The 23,770-nt window shown below is 48.9% G+C and overlaps 1 protein-coding gene across 1 annotated transcript in view; it reads right to left on the bottom strand.

Moving 5' to 3' along the window:
• Window positions 1-23,770, bottom strand: part of mdn1 (midasin AAA ATPase 1) — a 55,677-nt gene that overhangs the window by 12,853 nt on the left and 19,054 nt on the right. Inside the window, exons 30-81 of the mRNA XM_084560468.1 lie at window positions 23,384-23,516; window positions 22,862-22,992; window positions 22,625-22,763; window positions 21,763-21,877; window positions 21,025-21,288; window positions 20,730-20,927; window positions 19,973-20,181; window positions 19,759-19,881; window positions 19,427-19,624; window positions 19,140-19,247; window positions 18,529-18,717; window positions 18,291-18,380; window positions 17,920-18,183; window positions 17,561-17,825; window positions 17,309-17,468; window positions 16,194-16,310; window positions 15,904-16,112; window positions 15,672-15,820; window positions 15,239-15,438; window positions 14,927-15,150; window positions 14,399-14,512; window positions 14,164-14,293; window positions 13,966-14,072; window positions 13,742-13,875; window positions 13,454-13,620; window positions 13,226-13,346; window positions 12,921-13,134; window positions 11,710-11,950; window positions 11,510-11,633; window positions 11,206-11,370; window positions 10,910-11,124; window positions 10,211-10,598; window positions 9,876-9,988; window positions 8,594-9,263; window positions 7,781-7,942; window positions 7,290-7,575; window positions 6,977-7,215; window positions 6,397-6,492; window positions 6,181-6,275; window positions 5,900-6,024; window positions 4,980-5,132; window positions 4,704-4,813; window positions 4,503-4,576; window positions 4,233-4,416; window positions 3,977-4,121; window positions 3,635-3,781; window positions 3,417-3,543; window positions 2,692-2,797; window positions 2,433-2,548; window positions 1,030-1,455; window positions 718-944; window positions 495-629 (exon numbers count right to left, since the gene is read on the bottom strand). Of these exons, the coding sequence (XP_084416594.1) occupies window positions 495-629; window positions 718-944; window positions 1,030-1,455; window positions 2,433-2,548; window positions 2,692-2,797; window positions 3,417-3,543; window positions 3,635-3,781; window positions 3,977-4,121; window positions 4,233-4,416; window positions 4,503-4,576; window positions 4,704-4,813; window positions 4,980-5,132; window positions 5,900-6,024; window positions 6,181-6,275; window positions 6,397-6,492; window positions 6,977-7,215; window positions 7,290-7,575; window positions 7,781-7,942; window positions 8,594-9,263; window positions 9,876-9,988; window positions 10,211-10,598; window positions 10,910-11,124; window positions 11,206-11,370; window positions 11,510-11,633; window positions 11,710-11,950; window positions 12,921-13,134; window positions 13,226-13,346; window positions 13,454-13,620; window positions 13,742-13,875; window positions 13,966-14,072; window positions 14,164-14,293; window positions 14,399-14,512; window positions 14,927-15,150; window positions 15,239-15,438; window positions 15,672-15,820; window positions 15,904-16,112; window positions 16,194-16,310; window positions 17,309-17,468; window positions 17,561-17,825; window positions 17,920-18,183; window positions 18,291-18,380; window positions 18,529-18,717; window positions 19,140-19,247; window positions 19,427-19,624; window positions 19,759-19,881; window positions 19,973-20,181; window positions 20,730-20,927; window positions 21,025-21,288; window positions 21,763-21,877; window positions 22,625-22,763; window positions 22,862-22,992; window positions 23,384-23,516 (9,341 nt within the window). The remainder of the gene's footprint in view (window positions 1-494; window positions 630-717; window positions 945-1,029; window positions 1,456-2,432; window positions 2,549-2,691; window positions 2,798-3,416; window positions 3,544-3,634; window positions 3,782-3,976; window positions 4,122-4,232; window positions 4,417-4,502; window positions 4,577-4,703; window positions 4,814-4,979; window positions 5,133-5,899; window positions 6,025-6,180; window positions 6,276-6,396; window positions 6,493-6,976; window positions 7,216-7,289; window positions 7,576-7,780; window positions 7,943-8,593; window positions 9,264-9,875; window positions 9,989-10,210; window positions 10,599-10,909; window positions 11,125-11,205; window positions 11,371-11,509; window positions 11,634-11,709; window positions 11,951-12,920; window positions 13,135-13,225; window positions 13,347-13,453; window positions 13,621-13,741; window positions 13,876-13,965; window positions 14,073-14,163; window positions 14,294-14,398; window positions 14,513-14,926; window positions 15,151-15,238; window positions 15,439-15,671; window positions 15,821-15,903; window positions 16,113-16,193; window positions 16,311-17,308; window positions 17,469-17,560; window positions 17,826-17,919; window positions 18,184-18,290; window positions 18,381-18,528; window positions 18,718-19,139; window positions 19,248-19,426; window positions 19,625-19,758; window positions 19,882-19,972; window positions 20,182-20,729; window positions 20,928-21,024; window positions 21,289-21,762; window positions 21,878-22,624; window positions 22,764-22,861; window positions 22,993-23,383; window positions 23,517-23,770) is intronic.

Consider the following 23,770-nt stretch of genomic DNA (forward strand, 5'->3'; position numbering starts at 1 on the left):
CCACCAAACTTCACACTTGGCACAATGCAGTCAGACAAGCACTGTTCTCCTGGCAACCACCAAACCCAGATTGGTCCATCAGATTGCCAGATGGAGAAGCGTGATTCATCACTTCAGAGAACACGTCTCCACTGCTCTAGAGTCCAGTGGTGGCGTGCTTTACACCACTGCATCAGACGCTTTGCATTGCACTTGGTGATGTATGGCTTGGATGCAGCTGCTCGGCCATGGAAACCCATTCCATGAAGCTCTCTACACTGTTCTTGAGCTAATCTGAAGGCCACATGAAGTTTGGAGGTCTGTAGAGACTGACTTTGCAGAAAGTTGGCGACCTCTGCGCACCATCTATGTCATTTTACATGGCCTGCCACTAGTTCGAACGTATACTTTAATGGAAAGAAGCAAATCAGCTTCATGTAATCTTCTACAGGGGAATGAATTAATATTTCAGTAGGGTTGGGGATCACTGCTGGCTTTGACTGCTTCCTCCTCACCTCTCTTGACGTCTTCCTGCCCCCGCTGCTCTTTCTCCTCCTTTCTCTTCACAAGTTTCTGGACAGCACACAGCACTGTGTTGATGTTTGCCTCCATCTCGGCAGAGAACTCGGTACAGAAGGCAGACTGGTGATCTGTAAAGGAAATAAGCTCGTCTCTCAGGAGGAAGTCTAGCAGTAATATCTGAAGGAATATTAAGTATTGGTGTGACTGCTGAGTTACCTATGTGGTGGTGTCCCAGTGAGAGCAGCTGGGTCTTCCAGGTTGTGAACTCGGCGACGTCAGCCTGCACTTGCCCCCTGACGTACTGCAAGCTCTTGGCTATGGCCGGCTGGCTGTCTGCGCTGCCGACGCGCACGGCCGGGGTGAAGAGCTGCTCCACAGCGGGCATCTGCACCACCACGGCCTCCAGCCCATCGAAGGCAGCGCAGCACGTAGTAAAGTAGTTCCTGTAACAAACAACAACAACATGGTTGGGACGTTTTTTTCTCTTTTGTCACTGCTGCTTCAGATTTCAGCTGAACTCAAGCGTACCATGTGTGGAGCACGCTCTCCGAGGCCTGCTGTGCTGCAGAGTCCAACTCCGTCTTCACGCTCTCGCTCTGCTTTAGCATTCCCGTGACACGCTGGTGGAGCTGGCACCAAGCGGCGTCTCCCCTCCTCATCAGGCACCCAGGGGGCTGGCGCTGGGCTGCCAGAGGGGAAGGGCACCTCAGGGTGTGCTGCCTGCAGCTACTCGCCGCCTCCTCCTCCTCCTCCTCCTCCTTCTTCTGCGGGTCCTCGGGGCAGCACTGAAGCAGCCAGGCCAGCTGCTGCAGAAGGGTGGTGCACTGGGCAGCCAGCGCCTGGCCTCTTAATATCCAGTCCTGGAGAGAGGCTTGAGGCGGGAGGAGGCAGCCGTGGTCTTCACCGTGACTCTGGACGTGGTCCTTGATGCCCTGGACGTTGTTTGTTAACCTCCTGGATTTCCGAAAAAGACAAAGACATCCCCAATCCCAAAATTAACTCAGTTTGCATCTGATGTTTGATTTATTTTCATTTGTGTTATTTAAATTAAACAAATCAGCCATAACATTAGGACCACAGGATATATTAGGCAGCAAGTGAACACTTTGTCCTTAAAATTTGATGTGAAGCAGGAAAAGATTTTGAGCAACTTCGATAAGGGCAAAGCTGGGATGGTTGGATGACTGAGCTCTTCTGTTCTCCTGGGGCGACCTTTCTGTACATGTGGCTGCTGCTTAAACGTTTACCATTTGCAACCCTTAACGGAAACAGTATTTCAGCCACAGAGCAAAGAAAAAAAGATTCAGGAAGGGTTTGAGGAGCTCAAGGTGTTGACCGGGCCTCCTAATTCCCCAGATGTCGACGAAATTGAAGATCTGTGGGATGTGCTCAACACCCGAGACCAATACACAGGGGTCCAACTTCGCAACTTGTGGAGCTTGAAATGATTTGCTGCTAATGTCTTGTGCCAGATGTAGATGTAGCACACCTTCAGAGGTTTACCTCGCCTCGATGGATGAGAGAGGTTTTTGTGGCAAAGGGGGACCTACACCATATTGGATCGCTTTGAAGTTGAAATAAGGATTAGTGCTTTCATCAACGCAATAGATCAGGAAACCTGAAGGATGTCTTGTAACATCTGGGACAAATGTCCACTTGGACGTGGATAAACTGGCCAAAATCCAAATACTTATACTCTCTAAAGGGCAGGTCATCTACAGGAGCGGGAGACTCATACCGTGCCTCTCCTTCAAGTATTGGGCTATCTGGAAGTCTTTTACCATTTGATTGAGAAAAGGTTTGAGGTTGATTTAACAAGCTAATTATGACAAACTTTTACGCCGCTGTCCAACAGTATAAAACGTTGAGGTGATGACGTCTTGTTTACAACATGTCACAGTCAACCCAGAGTGACGGGCCAGCAAACTAACCTGAGATGGACCCACTGCTCGGTGAGCTTGGCTAGTCGTTGCCGCTGTCTCAGCAGAAGCTTGAACAGGTGGGAGGTGAAGCCTCTGCAGCGCTCTATGTTGCCCAGACCCAGCTCCTGCAACCAGACGGCAGCAAACACAATTCAGACTGTGAGGTTAAAAACACATACCGACAACACAGGAGGAACATCTCTTCAGTGTAATCTTTCGCCTTCAGGTAATTCCGAGGATAACAAAACAGTCGGTATGTGTGTCTCACCTTGGCAGCGGCCTGGAGAGCAGTCTGCTGGGCCATCACCCTGGCCCATGAACTGTAGAAGTACTTCTGACATCCATCCCATGCCGTCAACAACTCTGTAAACAACCTAAAAGATCGAGAATCCAGAGGAAGGGGGGTTAAAAAGTAGAAACCATACAGAATCACTCCCATTATTGCTAGGGGAACCGAACATAACCCTGACACCAGTAGAGAAAACTCTGCCTTAGCACGTTCTGTTGTACAACTACATCTACATTTAGCAGTGACCACACTCAGGCCTGACTTGGTTCTTGCGTCTTGTCCCCTGGAAAGACTGGATGGAAGACGCTTTTGGCCGGAAGTGGGCAGAGTAGGAGGACCTGGCAGGCGAATGCCAAAGCAACGAGTGGAAAGACCCGATACAGCCCTATCAAGGTTAGATGCAGAGGGTTCGCTCTGCAGGGCTCTCAAAATGTTGGGTATAAGGGGACTGTACAGCAAGAAAGGCGTCAAGATGGCTGTGGATTAAGAGGGGCGATCCGTGGACCACTCAATCAATCATACACCCTCGCCCAGGCGACCCAGCCGGGGATGTACGATGTTAAAAGACCCGAAACACCCGATAACCTCAGGTTGATGTGTCTAGGTTGGCATTGCAAGGTGTGTTATTGGTGTATTAGGCACCATAAGCTTTGTGTGAAGCCTGCTTCTAACAAATTCAGTCTCAGTGAACGGGGTCTCCTTACATGCTCTCAGCCTGCTCCTGGTTCTTGACAGCAGAGAGCGCGGTGGTCATCTCCAGCGGGTCCATACACAGGGTTCCCTCTGGGTCGGCCGTCCTGTTCCACATCAGGCCTTTGCGGTACGACAGACCTTGGCGGGGCGACGACACAAGCAGGACGTTAATTAAATCGTGATGGACGACGCACGTAAGGAAAAAGTGTAAATGGGAGAGGGGGGGCACCTATTTCCGAGAGCATCTTGAACAGGTCGGAGAGAGCCCTCTGCTTCTGCTGGAGGATGTGCTTGACCTCGGCCTTCTGCTTCTCCTTCTCCGCCGACGTGTCGATGGTGAGGCTCTGGAGATCCCGCAGGTTGCTGATGACCTCGCCTGGAAACAAGAAGAGAAGGATGAGTTAGTATCGAGGGGGGTTTGAGGAGGCAACTGATCGGTGGAAGTGGCTTTGTGGAGTTTTTGTTGACGTAGGCTGCCAATAGTCGCTAATCTAGTGCCAGAGAGGACAGCTGTCTATTGAGAACTGACGAAACGACGCTGGAGCAGGGAGTGGGTGTCCCACTTTCTTACCGGTGAAGCAGTCCAGGTCTTCAGCCAGCTCGGGCGCCGGGTTTTTCTTCACCAGCTGAATGCAGAGCTTCTTCATTTTCCTGGACAGATTTGGCAGGCGTCCCTGAAGAGAGGACGCTTCAACCCCTTCTTCCGGGCTCTCATTCTGAAATACGCAAAAGACCGCTCAGTGAGAAGAAAAAGACCTCCTGCCTTGGTAGCTCTAACCTCAACATCCTTCAACCACTTCAACATTGTTCAACAGTGAGACCCGTACCCGCAGATCTTTGCCCTTTCCAGGCAGGGTGCTTTTTAGAGCCCGGTGAACACGGTGGATGGGCGTTTCCTCTGGGTTGGTGTCCACGCTGTCCAGGCTCGCGCTGCTTCCCTGTTCCACCAGAGCAGGAACGCTCGGACCGCTGAGAGCCTCTTCGAACTTCTTGACGAACTTGAAAAGAGTACTGGAAGAAAAGCATCGGCGTGAATGAGCTGACGGAGGTATCTGTCCGGAGTTGCAGAAAGTAAATGTTGCTGGTTGAGAGTCTACCGGTGCGTCTTCTCCACCGACTGTTTGATGGACCAGAAACTGACGTCGTTCCACTTGGAGATCTTGACAAAGCCCTGGGAAGAATAAGAAGAATTCACATCACACATGAGGGACCATGTGAGTCACTCAAAGTCTTTAATCTGGCACGTCCGAATACGGTTTCAGAGTAAAGACAGAAGACGACAAAACACCAATGCTGACCTTGAGCTCCTTCTCAATGGGCTGTCGGAGCTGAGTGATTTTGGCCTGAATGCATTCAGAGAACTGACTGTAATATTTGTGTAGGTTCCACAGAAGACTGGACAAAGGCTCTGCAAGACAAATGCACAGTTAGCATGCCATTCCCGCATCAAAGGTGCAAGACTATCTCACAGACTAAAAGCACAGGTCAAATGCATCTTCAGCGCGATAGGTGTTACATTTTGATCTTTCAACAACATTTGTCAATGTCTACTTGGATACGGCTGCGGTACTGACCTTGTCCAGGCTGGTCGGGGACCAGCAGAACGTGGCAGTGGAAGCTGAGCAGCATTGCCAGGCGTGTGTGGAACTCGCCCAGGGTGGAGCTCTCCATGAAGCTGCGCAGCGTGGTGGACACTGAGGACAGGGAGAGGCGTTCCACCTCCTCACCTGGACAGGACGACAGCAGGACGACAAAGCAGGAGTTAATATTCTTTTTTCCTCCTGCACACTTGTTCTAATGTTGGATACAGTTTTTAAATGTGCTACGTTTTCTTTCTGGTTAGTTAAAGGGGAACTACTGTTTTTTTGCAACCTGGACCTTGTTTCTGGCATAAAATATATGGATATATACTCGCCCATATAATTTTGGGGTCATTTGGAGTCGTTCGGATATTTAGAACTGCGTATATCCATATAGTGGGAGTGAATGGGGCACCGAAACGCAGCCTCTAAATAACGCATTATCTGCCGCGAAACTCGTTCATTTCACCAATATTTTGTTGTGATACGCTAGTGCTATTCTCCGTTGAGTCCGGTGTTACCTGTTATCATCATCCGGGGTCTGTAGATTGACCTACTAACCTCTGACCTGTATGATGTCATCGCTGAGGGCCGCGCAGGGCTCTGTAGGTCAATCTACAGAGCCCGGATGATGATAACAGGTATCATAACAAAATATTGGTGAAATGAACGAAGAGGCTGCGTTTCGGTGCCCCAGTCACTCCCACTATATGGATATACGCAGACCTAAATATCTCCCGAACGACTACAAATGACACAAAAGTTATATGGGTGAGTAAACGATCGTATTTCATGCCAGAAATGCCAGTTCCCCTTTAAGTTGTAGTAGTGAGCTATCACTGCTCAACACATATTGTTCTTCATTACCATCTGATTCATCAGTTTTCTCCACACACACTCTGAACCTTATGTACCTGTGACAGCATCCCCCCTCTGTTCCTCTAGATACTTCTCTACCAGCTGGTAGATGGAGAACCAGTGTGGGGTGGATTTCTCAGTGTGCCGCTTCACGGCGTTGTCCAGACTGCTCGACCAGCAACTACCAAGCAAAAGTGACAACAGGACAACATTTAGAGGATAAACACCACATACTATATATTGCCACTGCAGTATCGTCCAGTGCTGAGAAAAACACAGGTTAACGACTAGTTTGCATCTTAAAAGTGATAATAATAATAATCTCTCTTCGTCTTACTTGAGCTCGAGTTTGCGCCACTGGATAATGAGCTGCGTGACTGGTTCCAGCTCCTTCCGCAGAGAGACTGAGCGGCTGGCGTTATTCTCCCAGTCCTGATGAGCAAGTAAATAGTAAGCAGATAACCTTCATGATGTTTCATATGCTATTAATAATGCCAATCATTTATTTTACTTTTAAAAGTAATAAACTGTGATGGCCCATGAGGTATCTCACCTGTGCTTTGCTGAGCAAGATCTCCAGACCATTCAGAAACTTGGCCAGCGGGCTGGCTAGACTGAAAGCCAAGATCCTCTCGATCACCACAATCAGCTGGAAACAATGCACATGCAAACATGATTATTAGAGTTGTGATATTAGCAAACGAACCGAATCTATTGACCGGCTCCCCCAACCCTAACCCTAACCCTAACGAACGATGGGAACCGAGTCGTAGAAGCTCCTGCTTTGCTTTGAGATGTTGACGGAGCTGGTACAGTAGTGGTGAGCATCGCCATGGACTCGGGTCTACTGAATTTCTCACGTGATAAATAAAGCATCAGATATCTCGCCAAAAGAATATGTACTGGTGGGATATCTAAGTTTGAATGATTCTGATCCAGATCTTACCCTGTCGCAGTGCTTATTTCAAGGATAAGTTACCGCCAGGCTAGCATCGTAAAAATAAATACATATCAAAATGAGCCAGTCTTTTGGACAGCTCTTTGAAAGGAACGGATCCACAAGATCTTACGCCACTTAAGTTTGTCACATCATGTAAGTTACATGTCAAGTAGATGCTAACTTGCTAACTGACCTCTACGAGAACCGGGTGCTCTGGCCAGTCCTCTAGTCTCTGCTTTACTGCCACAAGCATTTGTTGCAGAACAGGAAGACCGAGGCGGGCCTCGCTCATGTTGGGCTCTTTGTAGAAGTCGTACGGTCCTTCTGAGGCGACAGCCAGACCGTCGACGCCTCCTGAGCCCTGCACGGTGTTCTGCAGCAGCGCGGAGAGCAGCAATTTGCTGCCAGCCAGCTGTGGATCCAGCTCTGAATCTGAGGAGGAAATACGTTGATAAGAATGCAGAAATGTGTTTCAAATGTGACGGAGAAAAGACAAAGCTACTAACCGATCAGATGATAGAAATGCGATATCATAGGTGAAGCGATCTGGAAGGAGGAGACCAGAGCTTTGATGTGTTCTTTGCTGCGATTGGCTGGCGCCGTGCTCTGGTACCACAGTGACTTGCCATATCCCAGACACAGTTGCCGGTGCACCTGGACCACTGTGTTCATGTCTGCCGGACACAGGGAGCTCGTCTCATGAGACTCCTCCTGGGATTTGTCTTCCTTCCCCTCCAGCTCCCTGTCCACCGGACCCTCCAGAGTTGGCTGGGACATGATGTCTTCAAAGTCCTGGAAAAGGTATGGACATGTAACGTAGAATAGGACGTACATTCATATAGTAAGCGGGACGTGGACATTCACGCTTCCCACAATGTGAATTCTTTTGACCTCTGACCTGTAACCCACCATTTACTGTATTTACTACTTCGACTACGGTAAACTACCTGAAGAAACCCGTCTCTTTAACCGTTCTGGAACAGCTATATGGGAATACCTTGCTGAACAGAGGAAACTGGTTCCTGAAGTCCTTCTCGTCCTGCTCGTCCTCGGTCAGTCCTGAGCCGTGCAGTCGGCTCCGGTTGCGGTACAGACTGTCCTCCATTTGCTCCCGCTCCCTCTTCAGCCTTTCCTGCTCGTCCCACTCGTTCACCAGAGCCTGAGGTGGACCACAACAGAGACGGAGAGAAGCAGCATGTTTTTCAGTTCAACATCTGTAGCAGAAGCTTAAGGTTATGACTATAACCCCTGTTCTCTGATTGATTCTCTATGAAAGAGAACCTATTTTATATTTAAAGGGGAACTACTGTTTTTTACAACCTGGACCTTATTTCTGGCATAAAATACGGTCGTTTACTCACCCATATAACTTTGGTGTCATTTGGAGTCGTTCGGGAGATTTTTAGATCTGCGTATATCCATATAGTGGGAGTGACTGGGGCACCGAAAAGCATGTTGTTATGATACGCTAGTGCTATTCCCCGTTGAGTCCGGAGTTACCTGTTATCATCATCCGGGGTCTGTAGGTCAATCTACAGACCCCGGATGATGATAACAGGTAACAACGGACAGATAATGTGTTATTCTGAAGCTGGGTTTCGGTGCCCCATTCACTCCCACTATATGGATATACGCATATCTAAATATCTCCCGAACGACTCCAAATGACACCAAAGTTATATGGGTGAGTAAACAATCGTATTTTATGCCAGAAATAAGGTCCAGGTTGTAAAAAACAGTAGTTCCACTTTAATGATAACACTCAAAGTTGTTGCACAAAAGGTAGCTAGAAGCTGATCCAAGCTCTGACCTGACAGATGTGTCTGAAGAGGGTGCACGCATCACGGCTGAACTCTCCTGTGGACAGTGTGTGGCACTGCACATAAAGCAGAGCGTTAAGGAGCAGAGTGGAAGACCGTGGGACCACGCGCTCAACATCCTGCTGCGGTAGAAGCTTCACCAGGCTGCCCAGGACGTCCTTACAATTCCTGGTGCACAAGAAGTCTGCCCGGGCCAGGTAGGACGGCAGGCTGGGGGTCATGGAAGGGAAGGCCAGCAGGCAGGACACCAGTTTGGGCAGACCAGGAACAGGAGTGAGAGAGCTGGCCACCTGGGAGGCAACCAGCCTCATTCCGTACCGAAGCTGGAGAATGCCGGTCCTCACCGGCCCGACTACATCAGGGTACAACGGGTAGTCCTCCAGCAGCCTCTGGCAGAAGCGCTGCTGGGAGTTCTGCCACACGGCCTCCTCCTTCAAGATGGCCTGGGTTGCTGACCTGGATCTGGAGGAGGAACCCTGCAGGGCTTTCAGCAGGTGGGACAACAAGTCCTCCACAGCCGACGCCTGGCCGATGCTGCAGAGGTAATGCTGGAGCTCCTGGAAGAGTCGACCGTACTGGGGTTCACGAGGGCGACAGGCCTGCTTCCTGGACAGCTCGGCTATCTGCTCCTTCACCTGCTGCATGCGGATCCACAGATACCTACGAGCACAAGTCAGGTACCAGAACAATCATTAGGCTGCTTCTTACGCACTTTTTCGTAGGTGTTAATACCATTCTAGCCTTTTTTGGGATGTTTGAAGAGAATTTTCATTTCTGAGAAGGAACAAGCAGAAAGGAAAAAGTAGAGCCCTGTAGACCAACAGTACATGTGTAATTCTATTTAAAGTATAAAGAGAAATCAAATGTTGGGGTACTTAATAAACGTACAATTTGTAATGATGTGGACGTAGGAAATACACTAGGACAAAATCCTTGCTAATTAGATAAGAATCGAGTTCTCCCGTAGCGTATTGACCGTGACACAGTTGTTCCGACAGTGACCGACTGCGACCCCGATTTTGGCAGTGTGCCCCGCACCGCCGGCGCTGGCTGAACCCCGGTTGGCAGCTTTTTAGCCAATGCTGGATCGGTGGAAGCCGTCTACGAGAGCGACCACCACTTCGACAAGCTGTGGGGTGGTGGTTAGAGGTGCAGCTTGGGAACGAATGGTCCCGGGTTCGCCTAACCCCGTGCCTTGAACAAGCATCTAACCCCCCCAAAACTGCTCCCCGGGCGCGGTCTGCCTAGAGGCTGCAGCTCACTGCCTCTGACCTGATTCGAGGATGCTGGAAGCCATCAGTGGTGCTGCTCTCTTCCAGCTCTGCTCCGGTCATCAGCTGAGACGAGAGGCTCCGCCCTCTCCACTCCTCCTGCAGCAGGGCTAGCTGTAAGAGACACATGGGGGGGGCAGTGTTTTTGACACGTCTTGCACCAATTACTATTGTGTTTCCCAATATTTCATGCCACAAAATCATGCTACGTGACAAATGCACAAGTTTTCGTCCCGATTGCACTATAAATAAACTAAAAAAACTAAAATTTAATCAGTTGAATTAACTTGAAATCTGTGTTGTCTTTATAGTGTGCAAATTCTAGTAGTATCTGACCTCCTGCTGGGCGTAGTTGAGTTTGTAGGCCCTCTTCACAGCTGGGTCAAAGATGGTCTGCGGCGTCCACATCTTGATCTGCAGCAGGCCCATGTTGACCCAGAAGACCCCGGAGCGAGACAGCGCGTTGAGGCCCTGGACTTTGCTTTGGACGTACTGCTGCAGGCAGGCGACGCAGACGTCCACCAGGCCGTCGGGGAGCAGGTTTCGGGGCAGGAAATCTCTGAAGACCGTCTGGATCTCCTGGGCGGCGATGAGAGGGTCGGGGTCTTCCACGAGGCTCTCGCAGCTCTCCATGAAGCCCTCCTGCAGACTGGGCGGCAGGAGGTCGGCCATGCTCTGAAGCTGCCGACGCAGGACGGCACCCTGGAGCCTGAAGTCTGTGCCCCTGACGAGTCAAAGCCAAACTACAGTTAATGCCTTGAGGTCGTTTGGAGAAATTTCTTTAAGGCATTCCCAAGATGTCGTGTTAATAAGCCTGTCAATGTTATTTACTTCTAATGCATAGACTGTATATAAATATGGATAATGCATCCCCTCTTCCTTGCTTTGGCCAAACTAACACTAGTTTCTAAGGGATACAGGCGGGCCAGCGTTTTCCAGCATCAGTCAGCGTTACTTCTCCTGCCAGTGGTTTTAATGTTGTGGCTGATCGGTGTAAATAAAAAGTCCCAGTGAAGGTTTAACATCCTAACATACCTGAATTCGGCCAGGGCATGGATGGCCATATTGTCCCACAACACAGCCGAAACATCCTGCAGCTGCTGGATTCTCTCTTTCCACTCCTCCAGGGAAACACCGTTGAGGGCGAAGAGGGCCGCTCCCGACGGATCCCGTCGACCGCCGGCGTCGCTGCTGCCGAGCACTCCCAGCATGCAATGCGACCACACCGCTTTACTGAGCAAGGCCGGACCCTGAAAACCACATCGCTTAAAGTTTGTAACATTTACCAAGGGTTAGACGGTTTTTGCTTGAAGATATTAACAGCCCCCTACCATGTTATCTGCTCCGTGGTGCAGCTTTTGTCTTGGTTGGGTTTCAGGACTCAGAGGCTCCCATTTGAGCCAGCGGTCAGTGTCGGAGGTCACGCTGCAGGTCCACAGGGCGGCCAGGGCCTCTGACAATAGTTCACACCACACAAAGGACAGGTCCTCTGCCGGCTGGAGAGGAGAATCACGACAGGTTTGTTAGCTTGTGTGCTAAGTGTATGTTATCTGAAGTCCTGATCACTTTCCTGTTTCACCACTGAACTCAATATGTCTGTTGGTTCACTAAAAAACAAAACCTTATTCTACTTGCCTTGTCGCTGCTGAGCAGGAACCACAGCGGCTGGAGCTGGCTCACATTCATCGGCGTGGATTGGAGACAGAAACGAAGGTGTCTGGAGAGCTCCCGACGCAAGCAGTCCTCAGCTTCCTGGTCACTGCAGATCATCATGAAGAGTTCACTAACCAGTCTATCGGCAACATCATTTATACGAAGAGGAATGTGAGTATTACCCAGAGGAAAGAGCAAGGTGCAGCAGGTCCGTGCTGAGTCGCAGCTGGTTGAGTATAGCCAGTTCCTCCATCAGGGGCCAGAGCTGGGCCCTCCGGCTCAGCTGTTGCACCTCCTCTCTGGCCAGGTGGAGCCCGTCTGTTGGCTCGTCGCCCTCTGACATGGAAGAGACCTCCAGGAGCCCTCTGGACATCATGTGACACTCCTGTTGCTCCACGCTCAAAAGCAACCTTTCCAGCACCCCTGAGGGATATCAATGCCACATGATGCGAATATGTGAATAACGATATACTGTGATAATTCACATGTTGCTTTCAACCTAGTTGAGCTGTTCCAGTGGAGGCTCTGGGTGTTATACAGCGGCTTTGGTGCTGGTGCCCAAAAAAAAACTGAGAAGCTCGTTAAATATTAAAGGGGAACTACTGTTTTTTACAACCTGGACCTTATTTCTGGCATAAAATACGATCGTTTGCTCACCCATATAACTTTTGTATAATTTCTATTGGTTTGGGAGATAATTACATCTGCGTATATCCATATAGTGGGAGTGAATGGGGCACCGAAATGCAGCCTCTAAATAACGCATTATTTGCCGCGAAACTCGTTCATTTCACCAATATTTCGTTATGATACGTTAGTGCTATTCCCAGTTGAGTCCGGAGTTACCTGCTATGGTTCGTCCACAACCTCAGAATCGGAAAAATATTCAGCCAATGCTGCAAAAAACTAGCAGTAGCAAATTACAGGTAAACAAGCCGACCGTCGCGGACCCCGGATGATGATAACAGCTGACTCTGGCCTCAACAGGGAATAGCACTAGCGTATCATAACAAAATATTGGTGAAATGAACGAGTTTCGCGGCAGATAATGCGTTATTTAGAGGCTGCGTTTCGGTGCCCCACTCACTCCCACTACATGGATATATGCTGATCTAATTATTTCCCGAACCGATACAAATTACACCCAAGTTATATGGGCGAGTAAATGATCGTATTTTATGCCAGAAATAAGGTCCAGGTTGTAAAAAACAGTAGTTCCCCTTTAAGCTCCACAACTGATTTCAACGAGAAGTTTGGAGTATTTCCAATCTGTCTTAAAGCAGTACAGACCTGCCTGTATGTACGTGCTAATGCAGTAGATCTTGATAATTTTAAAAATTCTACTGTCTGACACTTTTACCCTGAATGCCACTATGGTGCAACAAAGGCTCACCAGATTTCTGCGGATCCAGCTGGTTGTTCGCCAGCAGAACCAGCCCCCACGCTTCCAGGAGGCTCTCCTTCACGTCCAAGCCCAGTCCAGCACCCTGAAGCCGGACCAGCTCCCGCCTCCTCAGGCCCGTGCCGCCGTCCAGCCTCAGGTCGCTCACGTCCAGAGCTTTGCTCAGGAGCCTGAGCCGAGACGCACACTCGGCCACGGACTCCAGCTGACGAACAAGAAGACGGGCGTGTTTGATGAGTAAATGTTTGCAAATGTTGCGAGACTGTATGGATGGAGCTGATGAAGTGTCTCCACACCTTGAAAGGTAGAGCTTTCCCCAGGGTTTTCTGAATGCCCTTCAGAGCTGTGGCCACAGACACCGGGGTGGACAGTACAGTCTGGATGGCTGCTGACACTGTCTGCAGCTCCTGGTGGCCTCTAGATTACAGCACAGTAATCACAAGGTTTAGTGTACTGTAACAGAAGTTATACACGTGCAAACCGTGCATGCATCAGCAAATGTACATAAAGAAAAAGATCTTTACTCGAGTGCGCCGTCGGCGTCTCCCAGCAGCAGCTGAGGCAGCCGCAGGATGAGGTGTTTCTGCACCCACTGCCAGTGCAGAGACAGCACGGAGATGCCCTGCGAGTCGGCCGGCAGCATGCTGCACACGTCCCAGAAACGATCGAGCCACTGCAGCAACTGCAAGATCTGAAAACCCAAAAAGACAAGACGAGGAGAGGATCATGAGTCACATGAAGCAGGAGCAGAGAGAGATCCGTGAAAAGAATGGGGCATAGATAAAGAGAAGATAAAGATAAAGACTCCTGACCTCAAACATGATGTGGTCTGATATATAAGGCTGTCCGTTCTGCACAGCCTGCAGGGCAAACAAGTCCCACAGGTCGAAGAAGGTGCGCAGGTGCATCAGCACTGGGTGGGGAAGGTGACCAATATCCACAGTCCCTAGAAAGAGAAGGAGAATCGTTTTATTCAATGCACATCAAGTTGTGCTTTTGTCAGTTCAGAGATACAACATAAAGTGTTGTTGCGTACCTTTACTGAACGCCGTGGCTATCCTCAGAGCGCTGTTCTGAGCAGACAGGTTGATGGCACAGGAGCAGATGACGGCCCTCTCCTCCCTGTCCATCGTCAGAACGATCCTGCCACACAAAACCAATCGTCCGTTCTCAGCGCACATGACTTTACGTTTGACCGCACGCAGCGAGCGGGGTTCCACCGACATATACATACCTGTTGGCGACGGCGTTCAGAGCCTCCAGGAACTCCATGTATCGCTCCTCGTCCTCAAAGTTGCACTTGTTGGCCAAGATGTCCAGGTACTGCTTGTTCCAGCGCATGTCCACGAGAATCCTGTATTCGTCTGGCAACAGAAGACCGATTAGGTTCTTTGAAGGCAGTCGAACTTTTGAGAAACCCTGACAGCTTATTTGGTTACAGAAGAAAAAGAACATCGCGGGAGGTTTACCTATGCTGTGAGGCTGGAGCAACTCTGCCAGTGACTTGCCCTTAGCAGCAAGTTTGCCACCGAACACGGCCTTCAGAGCCCTGTTTCCTGCCTCCACCTGGACCAGCGCCGGATCTGGAAGAGTAGAGGTTCACATGAGACTAATAATTACTGCATATGTTATTAACATACACTGCCTGGCCAAAAAAAAAAGTCGCCACTGAAAAAAACCACATGTCTTCCTCAAAGACGATGGTTCTTTCTCTGCTTGATGCATGCCAATGATTTGACCCTTCTCAAACAGACTAACATCTTTTCCACGACCACAGGATGTGTCTTTAGACATGGTTGTTTAAGAAATGAGAAGCTACTCATTGCATCAGTTGGGGTTAAATAACTTGTTGCCAGCTGAAAGATAATCACCCATGCAGTAATTATCCAATAGGAGGCTCCTACCTGTGTGCTTAGTTAAATCCAGGTGGCGACTTTTTTTTTTTTTTGCCAAGTCTAGTGCTGTCTAACGTGTAATGTGCATCCAGAGTAACAAACCAGGGGCGTATTTGTAGCTTTTGGCCAGGTGTGAGAGCCAGCTACTGCGGAGGATCCAGTCCCCGTGGGAGGCTCTCTCCGTGACCAGTCTCACTGCGGTGGGGATCAGCCTCAGAGCATCTCCTTCCTCCAGATCCACCACTCCTCCGGAGAACACCACACCTTCGTAGACACCGCTGCTTTGCAAGGCCCTCTGCAGGTCACTCAGGCTTAGCGGCCGATTCCTGCGGAAACATAACCGGTTTAATTATAAATTACACTACATTTGTATCGGCATTTGGCAGGTTTTTACTGATTCTGATTCATCCTCACCGTTTGCCCTGCAGGCTGAGGGTGTTGAGGCAAAATGAGAGGACCTGTCCGTCTCGGAGGACGGTGGAGAAGCAGGAATCCTCCGTGGAGAGGAGGGAAGAGGGGAAGCTGTCCGGCCAAACTCCAGCACAGAGCAGCCCACTGCCCCAGTCCTCAGTATCCAGGATGCTCAAGTGCTGCTCAATGATCTGCTGGGCGTGCTAAGGGTGAAAGAGAATAGTGTAATGTTTATACATGAACTTAAGTGACATCCCATTCTCAATCCATAGGGTTTAATATGACGTCGGGTCACCCTTTGCACCTATAACAGCTTCAACTCTTCTGGTAAGGCTTTCCACAAGGTTTAGGAGTGTGTTTATGGGAATGTTTGACCGGGTGAGGGAAGCGTGCGTAATACAGGCATTATTTAAGACATGTTTAGATGCATTGTTACCCTTTGGTTAGCAATGGTGCGTTGGGAGAGGGAGTAGGCTTCTCCACAGGCGTGCTGCAGGGCGCTCGGCAGATCTACACCTCTCTGCAGCTGGCAGGACAGCAAGGTGGCGGCGTGAAGGAGGGAGGCCAGCGATGAAGCGGGGGAATCTGAAAGGCAGAGTTGCTGATAAGGGACACAGACTGACAGAGAGCATATTCTTTTATTATCATTTTGTCATCGTGCGCTTTACCCCAGATGGCAGATTTGATGCCTTTGTGTATTTCGATCAGGAGATCACACACGCAGTCTCCCATCACCCCCGAAGTGTGAAGCAGGGTCTTGAGGTCCAGCGAGTCCCAGCAAACCCCCTCGTGTTCGCCCGGGATGTAAACTTCCACGCCTCTGTTCCTCATGGCTCTGGACAGCTCTCCGTTCACGGGGTCCATGGTCAGGAACAATCTGGAAAAGCCCCCAACGTCAGCTGAGCGTCAACTTCTTTAAGTAATTTTGACAACGTGCGAGCAAGCTCTAGCTTTATACCTGAAGTTAGGATGTGGGGTGATTTTGGGGGTCTTCCCGTCTATGACGCCGCGTTCGTTGATTGTGAGTGATCCGCCAGGTTCCAGCAGCGCATTGAGGCGATCCAGGACAGAAGCACTAAGAGCATAAAATGTGATCAGTGCAATGGTCTACGTTTCTTGAACCCTGTACTCAGTCATCTACGGCTCTTATTTGTAATTTCAAAATGTTACTAAGTGCACTTAAAGACAACCTGGACCTTATTTCTGGCATAAAATATGATCGTTTACTCACCTATACAACTTTGGTGTCATTTGGACTCGTTCAGACAATATTTAGATCCGCGTATATCCATATAGTGGGAGTGACTGGGGCACCGAAATGCAGCCTCTAAATAACGTATTATCTGCCGCAAAACTCATTTATTTCACCAATATTTTGTTATGATACGCTAGTGCTATTCCCTGTTGAGTCTGGAGTTACCTGTTATCATCATCCGGGGTCTGTAGATTGTCCTACTAACCTCTGACCTGGATGATGTCATCTCTGTGCGCCGCGCGCACCCGCTACGGTCGGCTTGTTTACCTGTAATTTGCTACTGCTAGTTTTTTGCAACATGGCTGAATATTTTTCCGATTCTGAGGTTGTGGACGACGACTTTGTTTATGTTGGATGTCCTTACTGTTTTGAGCCAGAGTATACGGATGAGGAGCTCGTTGAAAGGAGGAAGCGGGGGCAGAGAGAAGAACAGCTGGCCAAAGAACAACAAACCGTTGCACATCCGCGGATAGATAACAGGTAACTCCAGACTCAACAGGGAATAGCACGAGGGTATCATAACAAAATATTGGTGAAATGAACGAGTTTTGCGGCAGATAATGCGTTATTTAGAGGCTGTGTTTCGGTGCCCCAGTCATTCCCATTATATGGATATACACGGATCTAAACATCTTCCGAACTACTCCAAATTACACCAAAGTTATATGGTTGAGTAAACGATCGTATTTTATGCCAGAAATAAGGTCCAGGTTGTAAAAAAACAGTAGTTCCCCTTTAAATAATGAGAAGGTCCCAAGTGAAAGCAGTTCTACAACAAACACCGTAGATCAAGAAGAAGAACACTTCAGATGTCTCACCTGCAGAAGTTGACGTTGTCCATGAGCAGCCAGTCGCCAGCCTGCAACGCCTGGACCAGCATGCCATCCATCCACTCGAATCCTCCGTTTGTCCAGCCATCCTCCAGCTGAGCCAGACGCTCCTTCAGCAGCGTGAAGTCCGTCTGAAGCTTCGACATGTCTGTGGGAGAAATCAAACGCTTTGCAGCACTTACTTGACCAAAAAAAAGTTCATATAAGTATTCGGTCATGCATCGGTAATCGGCTGTTTACCAGTGAACACTTTGAGCTTCGTGTTGAGTTTCTGCAGGAGGAGTATGATGACCTCCAGCTTGTTAAGCGCCTCCGAGTTGACCGTTCCACCAGTTCTTTGCAGTCCCTCCTCTTTCAGCCAGTGGCAGAACAGACCCCATGTCTGCAGCAGGAACTCCGTGTCCTGGATGCCAACATCCAGAGACATCAGCCCACGCCTTATCACCATGGCAATTATGTAGTCCACACTTTCCAAGACTTGCTGCCACGGTCTCATGATGTCCACCTGGAGTGAGGAAAGCAGGGCAGCGATGTGAAATATTGCAGAGTGACGTTTATACGTGACGTCTGGCGAACTAGACCTTTGAGTTCTCGGTTACCTGCTCGAAGCCTCCCAACAGTTCTGTGGTGTCCATGGCGCTGTTCATGGCCATGACCCGGAGGCGGTGTCCCGTCAGCAAAGCGAGCAGCCTCACCAGGCTGGTCTTTCCACTTGCTGTGGGGCCAACCAGTATGGTCATCCAGCCCATCTCCACACACTTCATAAGGGACTCCAGGGGCCGTAGGGACTGGTGTGTGATGGACAGCGGTGGGTCCAAGGCCACAGGGGCCCCACCACTGCGATGCAGCACAGAAAAGCCCACCTACAATGAAAAACCACAAGAGAGAGCAATCCTTAACTAAGTTCACGTAATTAAAAAAAAAACTCTGAAGCTGAAAAACAGGATATGGTTTAATTGTTCTGACAAACCTGCAGGTTGAGTGGAGTTATGTGGAACTGTCTGGAGCCACAGTAAGGCTCAAAGTCCTCCCCAAATACCTTCCTGAACACAGACAGGACCTGTGTGGGACAGGATTAAGTTTCATTGTTTGTTTGAACTGTACGAATTGGCTTTCCCAACTAAATGAAGTACTAAATGAACACAGATTTTGGTTATTTATTATTTTGTTGGTGGACACATTGACTGATTCGTGCAGTAACAGCATACCTGAGCCTTGTCAGCCTCCGTTCTCATTCTGTCAGCATAAACCATGGCTACATGCTGACCCGGGTTGAAAAATCCTGGTGCCTGGTCGGCCTGCATCAGCTGACACCAGCGGAACATGTCGCGCAGGTTGAACTCCCAGGGACTTCCCTTCTGACCCCAACGCCTCTCCACGCACACCTCCTGGACGAGCTGTGAGGAGGCAGGAGAGCTGTTTAGACCTCCTCTGACTCATTAACAGCTTTAAAGGTTGCATTATTCGCTCTGCGGACTCATCGGGGAATAGGACTAGCGTATCATAACAAAATATTGGTGAAATGAACGAGTTTCGTGGCAGATAACGCGTTATTTAGAGGCTGCGTTTCGGTGCCCCATTCACTCCCACTATATGGATATACGCAGAACTAAATATCTCCTGAACGACTACAAATGACACAAAAGTTATATGGGTGAGTAAACGATCGTATTTTATGCCAGAAATAAGGTCCAGGTTGTAAAAAACAGTAATTCTGTTGTACCGAAACACATTTCTATTATTTTGACAACCCCATTTTAGTCAGTGGTCTAGTGGTCAAGTAACAGAAACACTTGGGTGTAGCTGAAAAGAAACCTACCCTGTTACTGAACTCCACCATTTTAGCAACGATCTCCTTATCAATGGTTGGGAAAACAGAGTCTCCTATGAACTCCATGTCTTTACTGGTGAGCTGGTCCACGAAAACCTGGAAGCACAGATGTACGTCAGCTTTCATGGACAGGTGCAAAAAATAACATTGTAAATGCTCTATGATCTCTTTTATGCTAATTTAGATTGTTCTATGGCTCGTGCAGTGCTTTTTACAGAAGCATTACATACAAATAAGCACTAAATGACTAAAAAGACACCTCCCCTGTTCCTCACCTGAGTGAATCTGTTGAGGAAGGATTTGGGTAGGCCCTTACGTCCACCACCTTGAGTGAAGGGGTTCTGACAGCCAAAGATCTTGGTCTTCTCGTGCTGGACCTGGAAGCTCATGCCCAGCTCAGGAATGTAGATCTCAGCTCGGTGATCAAAGCAAGCGTTGAGACCCTCCAACACCGACTGAGAGGCCAGGTTCAGCTGTTTGCATTAGGGACAAGGCGCGTCCGTTAACTTTAATACTTTATATCATCATAGCCTTGCTAACAAAAACAGTCTCCAAGCCAGAGAATGTGTGCACAGCAATTTAAAAAACGACTGACGGTGGTTCCTACCTCATCCAGGACAACCCAGTGGCCTGCCTTCAAAGCAGCCAAAAGTGGACCGTCGCGCCATGCAAACTCTCCTCCCTTCCCTCCCTCCACTGGGAGGTCTGTCCCAAACAAGTCAGTAACATCCTGCCAAAGAGCACCCATTATCAGCATCAGAAGCTTTAAGTCTTTAAAATTTGCTTCAGAGCGCAGTGGAAGGCTTATGACAGTGGCTTACCGTTTGTTCCGACAGGTTGATTCTCACCAGATGGTTTCCAGAAGCTTTCGCCAGAGCAGCCACGAGGCTGGTCTTTCCCACGCCGGGCGAGCCCTCGAGCAGCACCGGCCTCTGCAGCTTCAGCGCCCGCAGAAGCCTTTGGGCGTTCACCGCAGTAGTGCCCGCCGCGATCGCGTAGTCCGACAGGTTACGGCTTTCGGTCTGAGGCCCTGGGTAGACATTTGCTTCAGTTGTGAGAAGTGAAACTCAACTGAATTAAACACACACCAAACGAAGGCTTTGTCTTTCCAGACGGAATCGGATCTGGGATCAGGTTTGATCTTTGTGGAAGTGTATGATAGCACAGACAAAGGAACTTTCTGAGGACCTCAGAAAAAGAGTTGCTGGTGATCATTGGACTGGAAAGGTTTCAAAACCACCTCTAAAGAGTTTGGAATCAACAAATCCACAGTCAGAGAGATTGTGAACTCTTGGAGGAGATTGTGGCTGATCAACAAAGATCACACCAAAAGCAAGACACACAAAAGTCTGAGAGGTCACAGATGAACCCAAGGTAACTTCTAAGCAACTAAAGACCTCTTTCACATTGGCTAATGTTGACGTTCCACCATCAGGAACACTGAACAACCATGGTGTGCGTGGAGTGACAGGTTCAAAGCCACTACGGTTTGCCTAACATCATGTGGACATTCCGAAAATGTTTGAAGACCAAAGTATGGTCTTCATCTGGGAATGAAGGAATCACTTAAGTCCATACCTAAGGCAATATAGAAGGGGTCGATTCCGAAGAAGTCTTCGCCCCACTGGGGTTCCCGTGGCATGCTGCTGTCGTAGACTCTCAGGGCATCCAGCATCTCCTGGTCCAGCTTGGTCATCTTGCTCAGCCGCTGGTGCAGGAAGCCCAGGCACAGGCGACGTGCCAGGACAGCGCTGTCTGCACAGGATACTGTAGTTCCTGCAAGGAAAAGCGGAGAAAAGCCGAGTACATTTACTAAAACGCATCCCGCGTGCGACGTAACCCTAGCGCAAATAAACGCCAGCTACCGGCTCACCTGACCCAATGCCGTCTATGTAGACCAGACATGCGGCGTGGATGAAGGCGGTGACCGTGTCCAGTCTGAGGTCCCACTCGGCTTCTTCCTCTTCCTCTTCCAGGGCTCCCATCGTCATGAAGCCGTCCTCGTCCCGCTCGCACACGGCGTTGAGGAAGTTGACCCATGAAAGGATGTCTCTGACGCTCAGAATGCAGCGCCGGCCAAATTCCTGCCGGGTCAGCCACTCGATGAAGTCCAGCATCAGCTCTGCGATGTCGCCACCTGCGTTTTGATTTAAAGAAGGGTTTCCAAAAGTTATTTTTTCTTCACTTTAATCTGCATCGATTGTTTCATGTGAAAGCTGCTGAATTGTTTTAGCTGAAGTAATCTATTTTTCCGCTCGGTGGCAGTGGAACAAGCTGTGTACACAACAGTGGCATATATCCAATGAATGCTGCAACATGCACTGGTTTGGTCTCCATCCACTCCTGACAAAAATCGAGTTATTTAGCTGTTGAAAGCTTTGTTATGTCCTCTTTCCATTATCATTCTGATAATCAAATAGTGCACAGCGGGTCTAACAGAGTCAAAACTGTTGCTCCTGGAGATAATATTGATGAAAGCGGTGAGACCAAACCAAAACCAAAACTATTAACTAAAGAATGCTCAATGGCGGTAAGAGCGATTCGTTGTCATGAAATCAGTCACGACAAGTAAATCCACATCACTGCTTAACACGATGTCATCAGGACCTACCATCAAATGAGAGGCCCGGGCGCAGGTTGTGTTGGATGATCTGAATCAGGTCGCCGCGGCTGTTGCTCTGAGGGCACCAGATCTCTGTGAAACGGTTCCTGAGGGCCGGAGAGAGCTGTCCACAAACAAAAAAAAAAAACACATTCACATGTTTTGAAAAGCATATTAAAGGGGAACTACTGTTTTTTTACAACCTGGACCTAATTTCTGGCATAAAATATGATCGTTTACTCACCCATATAACTTTGGTGTCATTTGGAGTCGTTCGGGAGATAATTAGATCCTTGTATATCCATATAGTGGGAGTGAATGGGGCACCGAAACGCAGCCTCAAAATAATGCTATGGTTTCGTCCACAACCTCAGAATCGGAAAAATATTCAGCCATGTTGCAAAAAACTAGCAGTAGCGAATTACAGGAATTACAGGCGCTCTAAGATGACATCATCCAGGTCAGAAGACATCATCCGTAGTCAGTAGGTCAATCGGATAATGATAACAGGTAACTCCGGAAAATAACTTTTGTGTACGATAACAAAATATTGGTGAAATGAACGAGTTTCGTGGCAGATAATGTGTTATTTAGAGGCTGTGTTTCGGTGCCCCAATCACTCCCACTATATAGATAAATATCTCCCGAACGACTACAAATCACACCAAAGTTATATGGGTGAGTAAACGATCGTATTTTATGTCCGAAATAAGGTCCAGGTTGTAAAAACGGTAATTCCCCTTTAAATCACAGAGACAAGTGTCCGATGTTCATTATCGATTCCAGGCGAGGTACTGTCTCAAGGCCGTTGCTCTTGCTGTATCAGCAGTTTTACATCTCACCAAACTGAAAACATTCTTGTTTCAGTTACCTCCTTCTTGCCGTAGTCTCCTCCAGGGTTCATGGTGGCGACCAGACGGAAACCTGTGGCCGCTCTGATGAGCTCTACGTCGTCGTTGTCCCCGCTGCCCTTCTCCGCCAGCACGAGGGACTTCTCTGTCTCTAAAACACTGAAAGCAAATACGACGCAGTGTCAGAGGAGGGTCTGACTTCTTAGTTCTTAGTGAAAGACACAACTATGTGTGTGTTTGTGGGTGTGTGCACGTACCTGTTGAGTCTTTCCAGCACTGAGTCGTCTGCTAGGGAAATCTCATCCATGAGGAACACTCCTGCCTCCTTCATAGCCAGCACCAAGGGCCCATCATGCCACTGAAACAGCCTGTTGTCCTCGCCGTCAGCCTACATGCAAACACACAGAACGAGGGTAAGCTCTCGGGACGCCAGCAAGTACTTTAGAGTCATTTCAAAACATCTTGAGGACTACATAGACTTGAACTGTTGTCTTCCGTTTCAATTTTCTTGCATTTTCTTTTCAATCTTAGTGAGAGATAAAAATGTGCACTTCAGGCATTAGCCTCTTGGTTATCCAACAAGACCAGTCATGTGTTACCACAGCTACTGGCGATCCCTGGATTTCTTGGACCTGGTTTTCTTGGTGGGACTTTCCATGTGAGTATCATAAAGTGGTTGCACGAAAGACCAGCTGAAAGACTGAAAGTCACCCTAAGCTGACTCAAGTTACCATGTCCTTTGACTATTATTAACGGCTCCGGTGTAAACTCATCACTACCTGATTTGTGTGTCTGATGGGTCGGAGGCCTCCCAGGAAGTCGGACGTTTCCATGTGCAGGTGGCAATTGACCGAGAAGAACTTCTGTCCAGTCAAAGCTGCAAACAGCTGACAGATGGTAGTCTTTCCACACCTGATGGGACAACAGGAAAAAGAGTGAAGCATGAGAATATGACTCAAGACTTGAACTGAAGACTTTCCTTTGAGAGATCACAGGGGTCTTTGACAATCGAAATCTGATCAGTTTATCGTGGAGTTTGTGCCAAATTTGGAGAAATTCCTTTAAAGAGGAGCTTTGGGACCAAACAATCACAGGTTTGTGCATGGCTGAGATGCCCCAAACTGCTCCCTGGGTGCTTCTTGAACAAATGGCTGAGTCAAATGCAG

The sequence above is a fragment of the Chelon labrosus genome (genome assembly GCF_963514085.1).
Source record: "Chelon labrosus genome assembly, chromosome: 14".
NCBI classification, from domain to species: Eukaryota; Metazoa; Chordata; class Actinopteri; order Mugiliformes; family Mugilidae; genus Chelon; species Chelon labrosus.